This window comes from Plectropomus leopardus, chromosome 14 (assembly GCF_026936395.1).
Source record: "Plectropomus leopardus strain MGB_pleo_1.0 chromosome 14, ASM2693639v1, whole genome shotgun sequence".
NCBI lineage: Eukaryota > Metazoa > Chordata > Actinopteri > Perciformes > Serranidae > Plectropomus > Plectropomus leopardus.
The window spans coordinates 1,524,415-1,543,276 of NC_142189.1; the positions used below are offsets into that span (position 1 = coordinate 1,524,415).

At 42.7% G+C, this 18,862-nt stretch overlaps 1 protein-coding gene across 2 annotated transcripts in view; it reads left to right on the forward strand.

Annotated features, from left to right (window-relative positions):
* The first annotated feature begins 686 nt into the window (after nt 1-686).
* The window catches only part of LOC121954134 (metabotropic glutamate receptor 7-like), a 60,594-nt gene continuing 42,418 nt past the window's right edge, over nt 687-18,862 (forward strand). For both annotated transcript variants that reach the window (XM_088087310.1, XM_088087311.1), the window contains exons 1-3: nt 687-1,300; nt 4,905-5,103; nt 9,769-9,938. In XM_088087310.1, coding sequence (XP_087943436.1) covers nt 1,099-1,300; nt 4,905-5,103; nt 9,769-9,820 — 453 coding nt within the window. In that variant the 5' untranslated portion in view covers nt 687-1,098 and the 3' untranslated portion in view covers nt 9,821-9,938. The remainder of the gene's footprint in view (nt 1,301-4,904; nt 5,104-9,768; nt 9,939-18,862) is intronic.

Below are 18,862 nucleotides of genomic sequence, written 5' to 3' on the forward strand. Positions count from 1 at the left end.
TCTTCAGATCGAGAGCGCTGCGGAGAGACTCTCCAACCGCTGAGGATGTTTTGTCCTCCAACACTCGACCACAGAGACTCATACATGATACATTTATTACAGAAATTATGAGTTTCAGTCAGTCAGGTCACACTGAGGCTGAATGAAAGTTAACAGACAGAAAACAGAACAAATCTGCAGTGTTCACAAGAAAAAGACGAGCATCATGTCTTAGTGTGAAAATATTCATTTTAAAATTTGTGGCAAGTTTTTTTTTCCTTTAAAATGTTTAGTGATTTGGATTTTAAAAAAAAATTGAAAAATTTTAACATTATATATATGTTAAAATGTAATAATAATAATGTAATTTAATTAAAAAAATATATATATTATATTGTTTTCTTTATTTTTTATGATTTAAAAAATAGCGATTTTATTTCCGTCACAATTTTTAGTGACTTTTTTTCTTTTAAAATGTTTTGGGTATTTTTCTAAGATGACATGCTTTCCAAACCTGCGGACCCGCCAAAATTTTTAAACTCGCCAAAATTATACCAGTTATAAAAGCCAGAGACTGTAAAAACAAGAAATTATTGTTGAATTTTTAAATTTCCGACAGTCCTTGAACACCTGATACATTTTCTCTGAGTCACTCAGAGTCTGACTGAACACGTGTTTGCTGTTTAGTTATATATCTTAAAGTTTGAGTCTTGATTGCAAAAAAAATAAAGAAAAAGTATGTTGGCGTTCTCCGCAGTGAGGGGCTCCCTTAACTGTCGAGGGGGTTCCCCTCCTCAGCAGCACCAGCGGGGCACTGCAGCCTGTTTGTGTTGTCGTTGATTCCAGCGCGGGAGTACCCCCTTAAAGGGGCCCCGCCCCTCTGTGACGTGACGACGGAAGTTTTCAAATCTCAAGGAGCTGTTTCTGTTTGTCCGTTTGCTTCGCTGCTGCTACTCGGTAAAAACGCCAAAAAGTAAAGTTCAACGTCGATATAAAATCAAGCGGAGGCAGAATGATCGTCCCCGCCGTCAGTCCGGATCGTGTCCGGGGAACTTGAAGCGCGGTTGGATGTGTTTTATGTAGCCTAAGCTAGCTAAAGTTAGCCGTGTGTTAGCTAACATGATGGAAAAAGTTCAAGTCGGAGCTTTGAAGTGCGCTAAAGCAGAGAGGAGAGGACATCCGGGGACAGGTGTGGGAACATTTGGGAGTTTTCGTGTTCAAACATTGGACATTGTGGACATTTCACACGGGCTCCGGTGGACTCGGTGTCATTGTTGCTGGATTGGACTGAAGCTAACAGCCGCGGGTGAAAACATCGTCGGTAAGTTGTTTCGTGTTGATTATTTGTCTCCTAGAGGCTGTTATAGATGCTGTGTTACATGTTATAGATGCTGTGTTACATGTTATAGATGCTGTGTTACATGTTATAGATGCTGTGTTACATGTTATAGATGCTGTGTTACATGTTATAGATGCTGTGCTACATGTTATAGATGCTGTGCTACAGGTTATAGATGCTGTGCTACATGTTATAGATGCTATGCTACAGGTTATAGATGCTGTGCTACATGTTATAGATGCTATGCTACAGGTTATAGATGCTGTGCTACATGTTATAGATGCTATGCTACATGTTATAGATGCTGTGCTACATGTTATAGATGCTGTGCTACATGTTATAGATGCGGTGCTACATGTTATAGATGCTATGCTACATGTTATAGATGCTGTGCTACATGTTATAGATGCGGTGCTACATATTATAGATGCTATGCTACATGTTATAGATGCTGTGCTACATGTTATAGATGCGGTGCTACATGTTATAGATGCTGTGCTACATGTTATAGATGCGGTGCTACATGTTATAGATGCTGTGCTACATGTTATAGATGCTGTGCTACATGTTATAGATGCTGGTTATCTGCTGTCAGAAATGCTTTTGTTTGTTGGTGTTTGTGTTTCAGACCCCAGTGTCTGCTTGGTTATTGTGTTAACCCCGTAGGGACTGCTCATTCTTCATTTTTTGATAATCTGTGTTTATGCATTTTGGTTACATTTTGGGAAGATAATTTCGGTTTGTATAATCCTGGTATTTCCAGCTCAGCTCCAAACAATAAGCTTAATATATGAAAACAAAATGGTTAAATTCATACCGTTAAGTGCAAAACAAACAAAAAATTGAAACCCATTCAAACTGCAATTTTTGATGCCACAGCCATTAAAGCATAAAAATATTGCATTGTATTATTTCCGGGTGTCATTCTGGGCTTGCCCTTTGCCCGAGCATGGCAGGCGCGTCTGAGCTGTGTGTCAGCTGCAGCACATCTAGAAAAACGGTGGCTCGTGGTGTTTTACACGTGATGCCCGCATTAGTTGACTTGTGCAAAATATGGTTGAAAAGACGTCATCATGTGGAAAATAGCAAAACAGACAAATTTAAAGGCAAAAGCCCAGAAAGACACACAGAAATAATACCATGCAATGTTTTTATGCTGTAATGGCTGTGGGATCAAAAATTGCAGAATGGGTTTCAATTGTTTGTTTGTTTGTTTGTTTTCCACTTTATGTTATGAATTTAACCATTTTGTTTACGGAGTGTATTTTAATAGTAGTAGTCATAAATGTTGCTGCAAATCATTGACATATTCCAGGCTGTGATAAAAAGAAAAACAACAAAAAAGCTACTTTGCATATGGGATATTTAAAAATAATTTTTTGTGTTTGATTTTTTTCCTCATATAAACATAGTGACAAAAACCTGGCATCTAAAGGGTTAATATGATGGAAAGGAATGAATATTTGATATTTATGATTACGACTGATGCTGGTAAAAAAAAAAAAACTCAATGAAAATAGAAAATGATATTCATGTATAATATTTTTCAAAGCTTGATTTTAAAAAGCACCTTTTGTTCTCAGAGCGATATAAGTGTGTGTGATATTTAAGCGGTCCCTAAGGGTTAATGACGTTGCTTTCACAGCTGGTTGTTGTTGATGTTGTCGTTGTGTGTTTTGATTGTTTGAGCTTTATGGCTGTATTATAACTTTTGAGCCTCTAACATCGCTGAATATGAAACTGTATACTTATTTGCCTTCTGTCCTTGGTTGCAAACCCTGCTAGTTGCAGCTCTGATTTTTTAATCCTTTGTCTCACTGAGGTTTTGAGTAATTTGATAAAACCCAAAACACCTGCCATGATTCTGAAATAGCCTTTCAGAAATTATGCTGCTTAAATATCAGCAGGTATCTGTTTCTGGACAGAACTAAGCTGATATGAGCTGTTTCCTCCTGTTTCAGTCTCTGACAGGGGTGCCCAAACTTTTTTTAAATGGGGGCCATATTAGATATTGGGAAAATCCCTGAGGGTCAGCTGTTTCTCGCATCATACGGGTTATAAGTGAATCAACTTGATTTCTGCCCCAGTGTTATGTTTTATGTTAACTGAATATGCAGCTTTTTGTTTTGGGGTTTTGTTTTTTTTGGTAGATTTTTTGCACTGTTTTTGCAAAGTGTTTGCTGGGAAAAAATACTTGATACATTTCTACATTTATATTTCTTATATTTTAAACTTACATAATAATTTTATACATTGTATTGATGCGTAAGGCACAGTTTTATATCGAACACACTTTTTAGAATTTATACACTTTATACAAACTGCACATTATCCATATTGTAATTGAATTATTCATATATTTGCGCGAATTGTCTATTACTGTATTTCTTGGCATTTTTATTTTTACACCTAACATACTCAGCATATTGTGCATACTTTATTTTGTAAATATTTACATATCATACCAACTGGATACTACTGTATTTTTAATTTTACATTTATATTTTTACATGCTTGTGCCTGTGTATATTTCCTTTTGCTATTGTTCTCTATGCTGGCATCAGAGCGACTGTAACAAACCACAATTCCCCACCTGGGGATCAGTAAGGTATTTCTGATTCTGAATATGTAATGCAGGTAGGATTTTTTTTCCATTAACAATTTGAAATACCTGTTATTGTCAAAATGACATTAGGTAACTGAAACAATAAATATCTTTAGGACTTTTTTGATATTTCTAAAAGCTATCAAAAGTTCACACAAACCTTTTACCGTTTGTGGATTAGCATTGAATGCCAATGTTTTGCAGCAGAGGGGGGAAATTTTTATAACCTTACTGTACATGCTCAAAAGTTGAAAAATAAAAACTATTTCCACAGCCTGTTGACTATCACTTTGATGTCAAACATTCTTCGCAATACGAACAAAATACTGGAAAAAAATAAAGAAAGAAATTACAGTCTAATGTGTGAATGCATGACCTGTTGATGAAGCATGATGTGTCCTATGAACTGAGCAGGAAAAATTGTTGAACAATTGACAGTTTCTGAAGTTTCTTGGGAGTTGATGACAAATCTTGTGATATTTTTCGAAAAGAAAATTTACTGAGAAACAAAAGGCACAAACCTGATGTTAAAATTACAAGACTGCCTTTAAATCAAGCTTCTGACCGAGGTCCAAATTCATCATGTAAAACTCCTTGAGCGCACTGCAGTCTTTTGTTTCAGTAAACACATGGCCGCCAATTGTTTAGATACTTGTTTACCGAAGTTCTAATTAAATTTTATTAACAGTAAAAGCTCAGGGTGTCAGTCGCTGTTCTTGGGTAGTTGTAGCACCTTACCGTCTCAACAAGTGAGCCCTCAGAGCTAGGGAGGCTGAGCGGAAGGTTTTCCAGAAGTCATTGACAATGTTCATGTGACTATTATTTATTTTTTTGTATGACAGTTTATTTCCACTCCCTTTTCAGTATCAATTTTTTTTCACCATTTTGTCTGGGGGGTTGGGGGAGCTCCATGGGAATGAGGAAAATTAATTTTCCCTCTAAATAATACCTCTGTCTGTCCTCTCTGTGTGTGTCTCTCAGGTCAGGAGCATATTGACATCGATTCCCAGTATGAGCAGGAGGAGAAGGTCCAGTTTGTGATTGACGTGGTGTGCGCCATGGCCCATGCCTTCCACAACATACAGAGGGACCTGTGTCCCAAAAACTCCAGCATCTGCCCCCAGGTGGACCTGACAGGAGGGAGGAAATCGCTCAAGCGTCTGCAGCGTCAGCTTCATCAGTAGGTTGAAAGACGCTTCTCTACTTCCGCAGTATCTTTAGGGAATAAGTAACATGCTGTCACCACCCAGTGGGTCCATGGCCCGCAGGGTCGGAATCAGGGCTGGGCAACCGGGCAGCATGAAGGGGAGGGTGCCCTGGGAGTGCTGACCTCTGGCATCATCGATTCCTCCTGAGGGGCTATATCCCGTGCATCCCGGGGGAGGATGTGAACATGGAATCCAAGTGGTCCATGTTCAGTACCTCCATTGTGGAAGCGGCTGCTAAAAGCTGTAGTCCGAAGGTTGCCGGTGCCTGTCTTTGCAAATAGCCTCGCATACCAAAACAAATACTTTGTTTTAGGTACTGCGGGTAGACACCAGTGGGGTGCGGGAACCTGTCAGGCGTCAGACAGCAACCTACACACCTGCTGGTGGAAACCCAACAGAGAGGTGTTTTCCTAGACTGCAGTGGTTGGCTTGAAAGGCTGCAGCTGAGGCAGTTGCCAAAGCAAAAACTCGGGTGTTTGGGAGGCCATGAAGGAGGAAAGTGTTGCTGGGGAGAGGGACGTCTGGAGTGCTCTGCTCTGCCTGTCGTCCCCGTGACCCAGCCTTGAATAAAAGGCAGCAAATGGCACAGGTTATGCTCTAGGTTAGACTCTGTAGACTTTTACTACCTTTGTTTCATTTGATTTGCATTAAAATGCAGATATGTTTAGGGATTAGCTGAAATACCATCAGAGCGATGGATGGTAAACAGTGCCTAGACTTTTGAGACCATCGTTCTAGTTTCAGTTTGTAGTTGGAGCCGTATCGATCCGTCACGGTCCAACAGTACGGGGACACCGGGTCCCCCCCCCCCGGAGCCAGACCGGGAGGGGGGTGGAGCTTGTAGGCGAGTGTCTCTAGGGCGGGACTTTGGCCGTAGGGCACCGAATAAGTAACATGCTGTCACCACCTAGTGGGTCCATGGCCCGCAAGGTCGGAATCAGGGCTGGGCAACCGGGCAGCATGAAGGGGAGGGTGCCCTGGGAGTGCTGACCTCTGGCATCATCGATTCCTCCTGAGGGGCTATATCCCGTGCATCCCGGGGGAGGATGTGAACATGGAATCCAAGTGGTCCATGTTCAGTACCTCCATTGTGGAAGCGGCTGCTAAAAGCTGTAGTCCGAAGGTTGCCGGTGCCTGTCTTTGCAAGCAGCCTCGCATACCAAAACAAATACTTTGTTTTAGGTACTGCGGGTAGACACCAGTGGGGTGCGGGAAGCTGTCAGGCGTCAGACAGCAACCTACACACCTGCTGGTAGAAACCCAACAGAGAGGTGTTTTCCTAGACTGCAGTGGTTGGCTTGAAAGGCTGCAGCTGAGGCAGTTGCCAAAGCAAAAACTCGGGTGTTTGGGAGGCCATGAAGGAGGAAAGTGTTGCTGGGGAGAGGGACGTCTGGAGTGCTCTGCTCTGCCTGTCGTCCCCGTGACCCGGCCTTGAATAAAAGGCAGCAAATGGCACAGGTTATGCTCTAGGTTAGACTCTGTAGACTTTTACTACCTTTGTTTCATTTGATCTGCATTAAAATGCAGATATGTTTAGGGATTAGCTGAAATACCATCAGAGCGATGGATGGTAAACAGTGCCTAGACTTTTGAGACCATCGTTCTAGTTTCAGTTTGTAGTTGGAGCCGTATCGATCCGTCACGGTCCAACGGTACGGGGACACCGGGTCCCCCCCCCCGGAGCCAGACCGGGAGGGGGGTGGAGCTTGTAGGCGAGTGTCTCTAGGGCGGGACTTTGGCCGTAGGGCACCGAATAAGTAACATGCTGTCACCACCTAGTGGGTCCATGGCCCGCAAGGTCGGAATCAGGGCTGGTTTTGGTATGCGAGGCTGCTTGCAGCCCCCCCCCCCCGGAGCCAGACCGGGAGGGGGATGGAGCTTGTAGGCGAGTGTCTCTAGGGCGGGACTTTGACCGTAGGGCACCGAATAAGTAACATGCTGTCACCACCTAGTGGGTCCATGGCCCGCAAGGTCGGAATCAGGGCTGGGCAACCGGGCAGCATGAAGGGGAGGGTGCCCTGGGAGTGCTGACCTCTGGCATCATCGATTCCTCCTGAGGGGCTATATCCCGTGCATCCCGGGGGAGGATGTGAACATGGAATCCAAGTGGTCCATGTTCAGTACCTCCATTGTGGAAGCGGCTGCTAAAAGCTGTAGTCCGAAGGTTGCCAGTGCCTGTCTTTGCAAGCAGCCTCGCATACCAAAACAAATACTTTGTTTTAGGTACTGCGGGTAGACACCAGTGGGGTGCGGGAAGCTGTCAGGCGTCAGACAGCAACCTACACACCTGCTGGTAGAAACCCAACAGAGAGGTGTTTTCCTAGACTGCAGTGGTTGGCTTGAAAGGCTGCAGCTGAGGCAGTTGCCAAAGCAAAAACTCGGGTGTTTGGGAGGCCATGAAGGAGGAAAGTGTTGCTGGGGAGAGGGACGTCTGGAGTGCTCTGCTCTGCCTGTCGTCCCCGTGACCCGGCCTTGAATAAAAGGCAGCAAATGGCACAGGTTATGCTCTAGGTTAGACTCTGTAGACTTTTACTACCTTTGTTTCATTTGATCTGCATTAAAATGCAGATATGTTTAGGGATTAGCTGAAATACCATCAGAGCGATGGATGGTAAACAGTGCCTAGACTTTTGAGACCATCTTTCTAGTTTCAGTTTGTAGTTGGAGCCGTATCGATCCGTCACGGCTCCAACGGTACGGGGACACTGGGTCCCCCCCCCCGGAGCCAGACGGGGAGGGGGGTGGAGCTTGTAGGCGAGTGTCTCTAGGGCGGGACTTTGGCCGTAGGGCACCGAATAAGTAACATGCTGTCACCACCTAGTGGGTCCATGGCCCGCAAGGTCGGAATCAGGGCTGGGCAACCGGGCAGCATGAAGGGGAGGGTTCCCTGGGAGTGCTGACCTCTGGCATCATCGATTTCTCCTGAGGGGCTATATCCCGTGCATCCCGGGGGAGAATGTGATCATGGAATCCAAGTGGTCCATGTTCAGTACCTCCATTGTGGAAGCGGCTGCTAAAAGCTGTAGTCCGAAGGTTGCCGGTGCCTGTCTTTGCAAGCAGCCTCGCATACCAAAACAAATACTTTGTTTTAGGTACTGCGGGTAGACACCAGTGGGGTGCGGGAAGCTGTCAGGCGTCAGACAGCAACCTACACACCTGCTGGTGGAAACCCAACAGAGAGGTGTTTTCCTAGACTGCAGCGGTTGGCCTGAAGGGCTGCAGCTGAGGCAGTCGCCAAAGCAAAAACTCGGGTGTTCGGGAGGCCACAAAGGAGGAAAGTGTTGCTGGGGAGAGGGACGTCTGGAATGCTCTGCTCTGCCTGTTGTCCCCATGACCTGGCCTTGAATAAAAGGCAGCAAATGGCACAGGTTAGGCTCTAGGGTAGAGTCTGTAGACTTTTACTACTATCAGAGCGACAGACGGTAAACAGTCAGACACCTGGTCCCCCCCCCCCGGAGCCAGACCGGGAGGGGGATGGAGCTTGTAGGCGAGTGTCTCTAGGGCGGGACTTTGGCCGTAGGGCACCGAATAAGTAACATGCTGTCACCACCTAGTGGGTCCATGGCCCGCAAGGTCGGAATCAGGGCTGGGCAACCGGGCAGCATGAAGGGGAGGGTTCCCTGGGTGTGCTGACCTCTGGCATCATCGATTCCTCCTGAGGGGCTATATCTCGTGCATCCCGGGGGAGGATGTGAACATGGAATCCAAGTGGTCCATGTTCAGTACCTCCATTGTGGAAGCGGCTGCTAAAAGCTGTAGTCCGAAGGTTGCCGGTGCCTGTCTTTGCAAGCAGCCTCGCATACCAAAACAAATACTTTGTTTTAGGTACTGCGGGTAGACACCAGTGGGGTGCGGGAAGCTGTCAGGCGTCAGACAGCAACCTACACACCTGCTGGTGGAAACCCAACAGAGAGGTGTTTTCCTAGACTGCAGTGGTTGGCCTGAAAGGCTGCAGCTGAGGCAGTCGCCAAAGCAAAAACTCAGGTGTTCGGGAGGCCACAAAGGAGGAAAGTGTTGCTGGGGAGAGGGACGTCTGGAGTGCTCTGCTCTGCCTGTCGTCCCCATGACCCGGCCTTGAATAAAAGGCAGTAAATGACACAGGTTACAGAAATTCATTTGTTTTAATGATGACTTTCTGTTTTTACTCGTGACAGACAATAAAGAATCAATCTATCAATCTATCTATCTATCCTCTAGGGGAGAGTCTCTAGACTTTTACTAGCTTTTGTTTCATTTGATCAGGATCTAATAAGACCATGATGACTCAGCCAGTTAGTGTTGAGAGTACCTCCCCCGGGACACAACATTTTTAGATATTTACGACATCTATTGCACGTCTGTCCGTCCTGGAAGAGGGATCCCTCATCATCCTCTGCTGCTCTTCCTGAGGTTTCTTCCTTTTTCTTCCCCCGTTAAAGGGGTTCTTTTTGGGAGTTTTTCCTTAGGTGATGTGAGGGTCTAAGGGCAGAGGGATGTTGTATGCTGTAAAGCCCTCTGAGGCAAACCAGGTTTTGTCTTCATGAGCTGTAAAAATAAAATTGACTTGATTGCCCAGTAGGGACCGCAAACGCTCTCTATTTAGAGTGGAGAGTGTTCGGCTGCGGTCAAAAACTTCAAATAATCTTTCTTCTCCACAGAAAACATCACGAGGTCAAGGAAAGATGTGAGGGAGACTTCATCAGGACGTAGGAAAAGACGACTCCACCTGTCCTCGGGTCTGTGATGATGGGATGGCTGGTGTTATTGATGAGGGTCTGCTGTGATCAAACTACAATGTTCAGATGGACGACAAGACCACATCCTCACGGTACTGGCTTTTATGCAGAAGGTTGTTTTTTTTCTCGGCCGGCGATCAAAGGCCCTCTTGAAATTGCTAAAATGATTAGCGCAGAGCACCCCTATTAAAATTGAAGGAATGATAAGACAGCCCGCGCACCAACCCAAGGGCAGATTTATTTTCATAAAAAAATAAAATCTCCAAAATGTTTTCCTTAAACATTACCAAAAATGAACCCAAAAAAAGAAAAAAATTGCGTTTGCGTTAATTTAGGACTCATTTGGGCCAAGGAGCTGTCAACTGAGCTCCTGCAAAGACTCAAGGAGACATGAGGAGATCTCCACATCATAGAAACCGCCAATTAATGTTTTTGTTGCACAACCAACACGTGACATACCTGCACATCTCCAGACTGTAAGAGAGGACCACATTAGCTGATTTTCATATTCAAAGTAAAACTTACTTCGAAATGTTGTGTGGAGGTCTCATACCTACAGAACAGGAACTTTGCTTACCTGCCGATTTTGATGCCAAACTCACAAACACAAGCTGTGCTGTGTGTGTGTGTGTGTGTGTGTGTGTGTGTGTGTGTGTGTGTGTGTGTGTGTGTGTGTGTGTGTGTGTGTGTGTGTGTGTGTGTGTGTGTGTAGGGGTGCGACCTTTCGTAACCTCCTGCCAGCAGTGTGCTACACACTGAATGGAAAGACTCTTAGTACGGACTTGCATTTTGATATGCATCTCCTCTATCTGCACCTTAATTATCCTTCCTTTACACTGTTGTGTGCAGATGCTGTATTGTTTTGTAATCATGCAATTTGTGATTTTTTAATGGATAGACCTTTGATCATATTAGGGAACTTTCATACTTAGTTATATTTTGATGAAGTACTTTTATACCTTTACTCAAATAGCATCTTTAACAACCTTTAATTATATCAGTGTTTTGACACTGTAGTATTACACTTAATTATTTTCACACATATTTGTTGTTTGTTAAACGTGGTTAATACTGTTTTACTTAGTTAATGATCTGCCAAATAATTACTTGGTTTTCTCATAAGTGTTTGGTATCAATCAGCAGAGGAGAGTGTCATGGTTTCACGTATTGAAGATTTGAGGGTCTGTAGTGAACTTTATCAATACTTACGAAAAAATTAGATCTAGACAGTTAAAACAGTAGAAGTGATAGAAGGGAGGAGTGTATTTTTCCTGCTTTGACGGCCAAGCATGACACCCCTTTTTTCACAGTAGTTTTAACCCCTGTGAAGTCGAAGGACTTGGGTCTTTTGGGGTCTTTTGGCTCTTTTGGCTTTTCGGGTTTTGAGCCTTTGGACTTTTGGCTTTTGCCTGCTTGTGCTGCAGCCCTGCTGTTTATCTACCTTGAAAGAGATAACTTTGGAAACAGCCGTGCTACACATGTTCTAAATGACGATTTAGAACCAGAGGACTTTGACGAGAGAGACTGTGAGACAAAGAGAGACTTTGGGAATGCAGATCTGTCTGGTGCTGAGTCTCTTTTTGTTAATCATCTCATGCACTTTTGTTCTGATGGTGGCTCAGTCCTCTCCAGTCAGGTGCTCATGTTGGCAGTACAGTGCGGCGAGCTCTCCTCCGCAACGCAGGGTTTTCACTCAGGGACCATCAACAAATTGCTTTGACACAAGGTCAATGTTATTATTTTGACAACTTCCAGGTCATGTGACCAAGAGAATCAAAATCAGTGCTGGATCATACAACTACACTGGCTGGTCAGGACACATCTCTTTTCATATACTATATGAATATTTTTATGGAAAAAATAGCATTTTTGATCAATGATTTTTCAGCCACTGAAGTTAAATCATCTGCGTGCCGTCACCTTTTACAGTGGCGGTTCTGGGGTTTGACGCTGCGACCGACAGCACGGAGAGGCGACAGTCTCAGAGATGATTAAATAAAGACTGTTTGGTAATTTATTCCAAAGTGTTACAGTGGAACATATGTTGTGAGAAAAGTGCCGTTTCTCCTGAGGAGGCCTTTTGTTACCGACTCGTTAATGCACTTTAAAAATAACAAGTGAGGATGAATGTGCACCAACAAACTGCCTGCATGTAAGAGTAAGACCTTTCTGTAGGGAATCAAATGAAGATTTCTGCCTTTAAAACTGAGTTTTGATCTTTTATGAGTAAAATATAATTTGGTCAGGTCAGAACATTTTCCCATATGGATGTTTCATATTATGAGACTTGATTTTTCTGCTCTTGATTAGTGAGATAATTGAACTACTCTGAACTCTAAATGTCTTTAAAATGATTTCATGTTACATTTCTGCAATTTTAGCATTATTCTTTCAGCTTCTGTATAACGGTGACATCCGTGCGTGCAGATTCACATGAAGAGTGTAAACACGTCAATATTAACACAACAGAGCAGTTTCCTGCCGTCAGAGCGGCGCCATGTGAACCCAGAGGCTTCAAAGACAGTGTGAAATGTGCAGATCCTGTATGATTCATATACGTTTACATCCTGCTGTGTGTGCTGCACACTGCGATCCATCCTGCTGTGAATCATTTATTCATTTACAAACAACCACACAAATTTCATATCACATTAATAAACAAAACCCGGCAGCTCAAACAGGCGACAACACTGAGATAAAAGGCTGGATTTCAAAATAAAATGAACCTTTGTACGACTTCATGGCAAAATAAAAGACAAACTGCAGACTATATGTTTCCTGCTGGGATTAAAGAGATGTTGAATTGTGCTTTTTTATGTCTATAATGAATATTTAACATTTTCACTCAACAACAACATTAAAGAACAAACAGCAGCAGAGTGGAGGTGATGCTTTAATCAGCCGGTTCTCAGTGTTGGAGTGATTGTGTTGTGCTTAAGACGCAGACCTCCTACTGGAAACACACAAACACACACACACACACACACACACACACACACACACACAGAGTCAGAGTAGAGCACACACACACACACACACACACACACACACACTCAGAGCAGAGCACCTCTTGTTTAAAGACACATTTGAGGCAAACATGATGTAAAGTAATCAACTGGAGAAAAACAACATTTGTTTTCCATCAAAACAATTCACAAACACATGATTTATGAATTTGTTTTGAAAGTGTGTGTGTGTGTGTGTGCGTGTGAGAAAGACATGAAGGAAAAAAGTTATGAATACATATTGATTAAATATAAACTATTACAGCTCAAGGACAAAGATGAGCACTACTTTATGATATATTTGTAAATGCCACCGTTCAGTTTTACTTTTGTTTTGTTAGACTGAACCCCAAATTGCTCTTAATGCTGCATCAACATCATGAAGCTACTGAGTATTTATGGTATATCTGGTAGCCTTGGCCACCAGCATGTGAAAGTGTGCGTGATTGGGTGAATGAGACATGTAGTGTGAAAGCGCTTTGAGCGGTCGAAAAGATGTTGATATTTGATGACTTCGGAAAGAGAGCAGGCTGGATTATGAGCTGCTGTCCTGTGCCTGCTGCATGTCATTGCTGTAAGCCGCTCAGAGTCTGCTGCAGAGCAGCGGTCTGAGTTTGTGATTTTTACACTTAATGTTAGTACTAACGTTTACATTAAAGCATCTGGAAATGTGGCTTGAAATAGTAACAATGCACATATTATATCAAAGCTGAGTGTCTCATAAAGTCTGAGTGAAAATAAATGTTCCCAACTATCAGAAAACAGATGAAAACGGCTCTTTTCGATGATAGAAGCATTTCCGCAGACTGTGGGCGTGGCAGATCACGCTTTGATTGACGCCTCCTTGGATCCCACCTTTATCAACCCTCTCTCGTCTCCACGACGACAGCCATGGAGCAAAGTAGAGTCGGCGTGGTGCAGACACGTGATAAAAAATTAACTCCGCAAAACCAGAAAATAATAATGTTTATTATTTTGAAAAATTGCATTTTGTGCGCAGAGCGATACGAGTCTGTGTGATATTAAAGCGGGTTTTAAAGGTTAAATGTCCCACACAGACACAAACAAAACACACAGACATACACACACACACACACACTCACATACAGTTTCCCTAAACAGACAGTGACGTCACCAGCAGCTACAAGGCTTCTTTAATTATTTTTCCTCTCTGACAAACAGTTTTAATTGGCTATGTGTGTGTGTGTGTGTGTGTGTGTGTGTGTGTGTGTGTGTGTGTGTGTGTGTGTGTGTGTGTGTGTCACAGTAATCATTATCCACCTGGAATCAAGTTGCATCTGTCTGGCTGCAGCGTGCACGGCGTTGATTGATAACAGATTGAATATTTCTCTCAGTGACTGACAGTCTGATCACCTGTGAGTTCACTCTGAAAACATGATGTCACCCTGAGCTCCAGCATCAGCCCGCCCCTCCTCTAAGCTCATTGGTTGATTCTGATGCCCCTCAGAGCAGCTCTGGTCTTTAATGACCTGCTCACACACACCTGCCCTCCTCTCTGCTCTGCTGCAGCTCGGCGCTCCTCTTCTGTTTTCTTTGTCAGCCGACCGTTTTCTGAAATATTTTCTGATCAAAACTCACCTTTATCTCACCTGTTCTGTCTGAGTCTTCTGACTTTGTCTTCACCACAGTGATGATAAAACAGCCACGACTCTTATTCGTATACCAACAAACTTTTAACATTTTCTTTGTGAATTAACTTTTTTTGTGACTAAGCTCATTATAAATTACATTTGCTACTGTTTACCACAGAAATGTAATTTATATTTCATTTCTTTTTTTAACTTCTGCTTTTATGTCTTTGATACTGTTTATATTAAATAAATACATTATATATTTGAATTTACACACTAAAATCACAGAGACAATAGTTTAACAGTTTCATTTAGATTTACTCTGAGTGAAGTAGACTCTTCAGATGACAGAGGTCAAACAAATATTTGCTTTTCTTTCAAATGTCTTTTTATTCATTGACACTATTGAATAAAACAGTGACAAGAAATATTTGTTTCCCCAAACAACATTTACCTGGATCACATCTATCCCATCAAAACACAACCAAACAAACACACACACACACACACACACACAGAAAACAGATCCCAAATTATCTGAGAATAAACTAAAAATGAATAAATACATGTTTAATTTTTATTTATTTAATTTAATTTAATTTGTCTTTCCAGTGTTTAGGTGTTTTTGTGGTCCCTTTGTTTGTGTTTTATTTTATTGCTGTTTTCTTTTTTCTTCCCGTAAAGCACTTTATAATTTATAATTTTTAATTTATCGCAGATAAATAAAGTTTATGCGTCAGGCTGCCTTTGTGGCTGGAGAAACTCCTGCACATAATCTGGAGGAATAAAACGAATTAATCTATTATTGGTTTACAGATGAGAGTGTGCAACTTTATCATAAAATAGTATCATTAGATAGCAATTAACAGCTTTAGTGATTTAATTAATTTGAGAAGTTTTTCTGACGTTCTGAATTATTACGCTGACAATGTAAACGTAACTAAATTGCTGATGTTTTTGTGGTTCGTGGCAGTGAGGCTGATGTGACATATTAATATATTTGTTTCATATGATTATGAAAAAAAAACATGCGAGACACAAACAGGCAGTTAGAGGAGGGGGGGTGGGGGGTGGAGGGGCAGTAATTGGTGTGAGGCTGTTTGGGAGGCAGATTAGAGCAGAGTTAACGAGCTGAGCCTCCAGCACCAATTAACCAACAACCTGCAGACGTGGACAGAACAGAGCTGCTGCAATTAAACACACACACACACACACACACACACACACACACACACACACACACACACACACACACACACACACACACACACACACACACACGGTTTAAGGAGGCCTGTCAGGAGGAGGGAGTTGTGTCTCAGCTGGTCAGATAACTTATGAAAATCAAAATCATTTAAAGTGTCTGAGAGTAAACGAGTAAAAGGAAGGTTCAGTGAGCTTTTTATTGCACAAAACCTAGATAGCAGATTAAGGCAGGATTTTCCAGGTATCCGGACTAAATTTTTAATAGCGTTTTTAATTCTACCCTCATGTGAACTATTGCAGTCTGTGGCGAAATGGCATCTTGAAACATTGTTTTTTTCACTAATGGAGCAGATCAATCTTTGTTAAAACAAACTGTCAGCATCTCTCTGCTGTCTACATGAAGTCTGCAGATTCTCAGAGTTTAGTCTTGAGTGAATTTTTGGCAGCAGTTTGAAATCTGCCTTTCCATGCACAGACCACTGATATCCTGCCCCCTGCTGGTCGGCTCAGTCACAGTGTGAAGCTTCTGGTCTCTCTCTTGGAGCTCACTGGGATAGTGATTTGGTGTCTGAGGTTGTGAGTTCAATCAATCAATCAATCAATCAATCAATCAGTCAATCAGTCAATCAGTCTTTATTTGTATAGCACCTTTCATACAGATGAATTGTAACACAAAGTGTTTCATGTGATGCAGAATGCACATTGTAATGTGTAGTTGTTCATTGTCTTCCAATTTGTCTGATGTATGCGGCTAAAAATCTATAATTATTTATAATCTTACTGATTTCCAGTTTGTTTTAACTTGTGCATGCGGTTTTCATTTAAAACGTAATGTTTTTATAAGCTTTCTGTCTTTTGCTCTTGTGTTTACTTGACTGAAAATATCAGAATATATAGAAATGAATCTCTTTATTTTCATTTGTAAAAACAGCAGCTGGTCCTTTTTATTCTTCAGATCTAATCTGACATTTCAGATTTTGATTTGATTATCTGTCTGCTTCAGTGACCCTCCGACCTGAGGACGCTTTACAGCTCTAATTATCACCGCTGCTGTCTTACTCTGGATGAAGGTGTGTGTGTGTGTGTGTGTGTGTGTGTGTGTAATGATAAGGGCCTGTGGGACAGATAACAGTTATTATGGCTCTCTGTGGACACTCCCTACTACACACACACACACACACACACACACACACACACACATAGGTCAATTTACAGCTAGCAACTGTAGACTTGCTCGTGTCTCAGTGGACTCTATTACTGTGTGTGTTGGGCCGTGGACTGATTGCACGCACACACATGTGCACACATGTGCACACACACACACACGCACACGCACACACATACACACACACACACACACACACACACAGGACAACATGGGCATTGTGACCACAGAGGTGGATAGCGAGAGTGCAAACACACATGCACGCATGCTGGCAAGTAAGAAAACATGCAGAACCTCTTGCAAACATGCTGTAATATGCCAGCATAGTGTGTGCGTGTGTGTGTGTGTGTGTGCGTGGTGCAGAGGTGAGTAAACAATCATAAAACACACACATGTAAACCAGCACAATGAAAACACTGTCGCTGTTCTCTCTTCACTTTATAAACATGTTTTTATTCCCAAAACAGCATGAGGAGTCGAGGCCGTCACTTTGCTCTCAGAGCTACACGGATTTAATCCCCAGTGTGTGATCTCATACATTTCAAAAATGCACATCGGAAAGTCTTAATTCAGTGTTTTTATTGGTTTAACCCTTAGGGACTGTTTGGCACATTTTATCCAGATTGTGTATTTTTGTTTAATCTGTGAATTTCCAGCTCAGCTCCTACAATATTAGTCTGCTCCCCAGCAAAGTCAACTGGGAAATGTTGAGTACCCCAAAGTTTTTTGTTATAAATGCATTGTATTAGAGATAGAACTATAGCACTTTTCTAGGTACTCAAAGACACTTTCTAATTCTTTTTTTTTTTTTAATTTTTCTTTTTTATGGGTAGACTGGCAAATATAACTATGTGCAGCCTAATCCCACCACGTGCTTTTGTTTACATCACGGTAGGGGCATCCCAGAATGTCAGCAGCAGACAAAGAAGGATACGTCGGCCAGTAGGCCATTTTGACCAGAACAGCCCGACTAAAAACAGAAGTCTTTCCTTTGCGGTTTGAAAAAAATCCGGGTTCATGTGATATATTTGCGAGAACGATCCTCGTGTACACGGATCCGAAAACAGTGTGCGCGTCAGGCTGGTAGTTGTCGGTGTAACTTTGTAATGACACAAAGAAAAACACTAAAACCATGTGTGAAATGCAGCTGGACGTCACAGTTCTCACAGGATTTGTGCGTTGCCAGTTTACACGGCGAGAGAAGAGGTGGCGTTTTCCAAAACATTTTAAAAATGTACATTTTCAGGCCCCCAAAATGATGTTTTAAACTAAGGCCAAACCCCAACAACAGTGCCACATTGATGCAAAAACTGTTCATTACTTCTAGAGCGCAACATGCAGACTGACAAAGCAGCGACAACTTGGGATGAGAATATTTTGGAAAGTTTTGAGGGAGTCCCGTATTCACTCGGTCGTCGATATCTGCTGCTTCCTGCCGAAGACTAAAAGGACTCAGTGCATGACGATGGAAGCAGTCGCTGTGTGGGCCGTCCAGCCTTACAAATACCTTAAAGTCTGTTCCCAGAACAATGTGGACTCAACAAAGAGGCAATTACAGAATGTAAATAATGTTGCTGACAAAATGCAGCCAAAGACAGAAAAACAGGATAATAGGGACCTAAATGTGCCATCTATCTGTCTGTCAGTACTCTGTCAGTACAGTTCTCCTACACTCCCTCTATTTTCTCTTATACTCCTTATTTTCCATTTCTCTACATGTTTTTATTTCATATTTCAGTATTTAGTTAAAATGCGTCCCCTCTCTCTCCGTCTGTCTTATTCTCCTGCTGGCTGAGAGTGTGTGGGCAGATTACAGCCTTTTCAATGAAACCCTCCTCTCAATAGGAAGGTACAGCTGTGAGAGGGTGTGTGTTATTGAGTGTTTGCACGTGTCTCACTGTGTGTGTGTGTGTGTGTGTGTCATGTGTGTCCTCTCCTGTGTGTTCTCTCCTGTGTGTGTGTGTGTGTGTGTGTGTGTGTGTGTGTGTGTGTGTAGAGGCCCATTAGTGAGCTCTTGATTGACAGACTCAAGGACGGCGTGTGCTGCA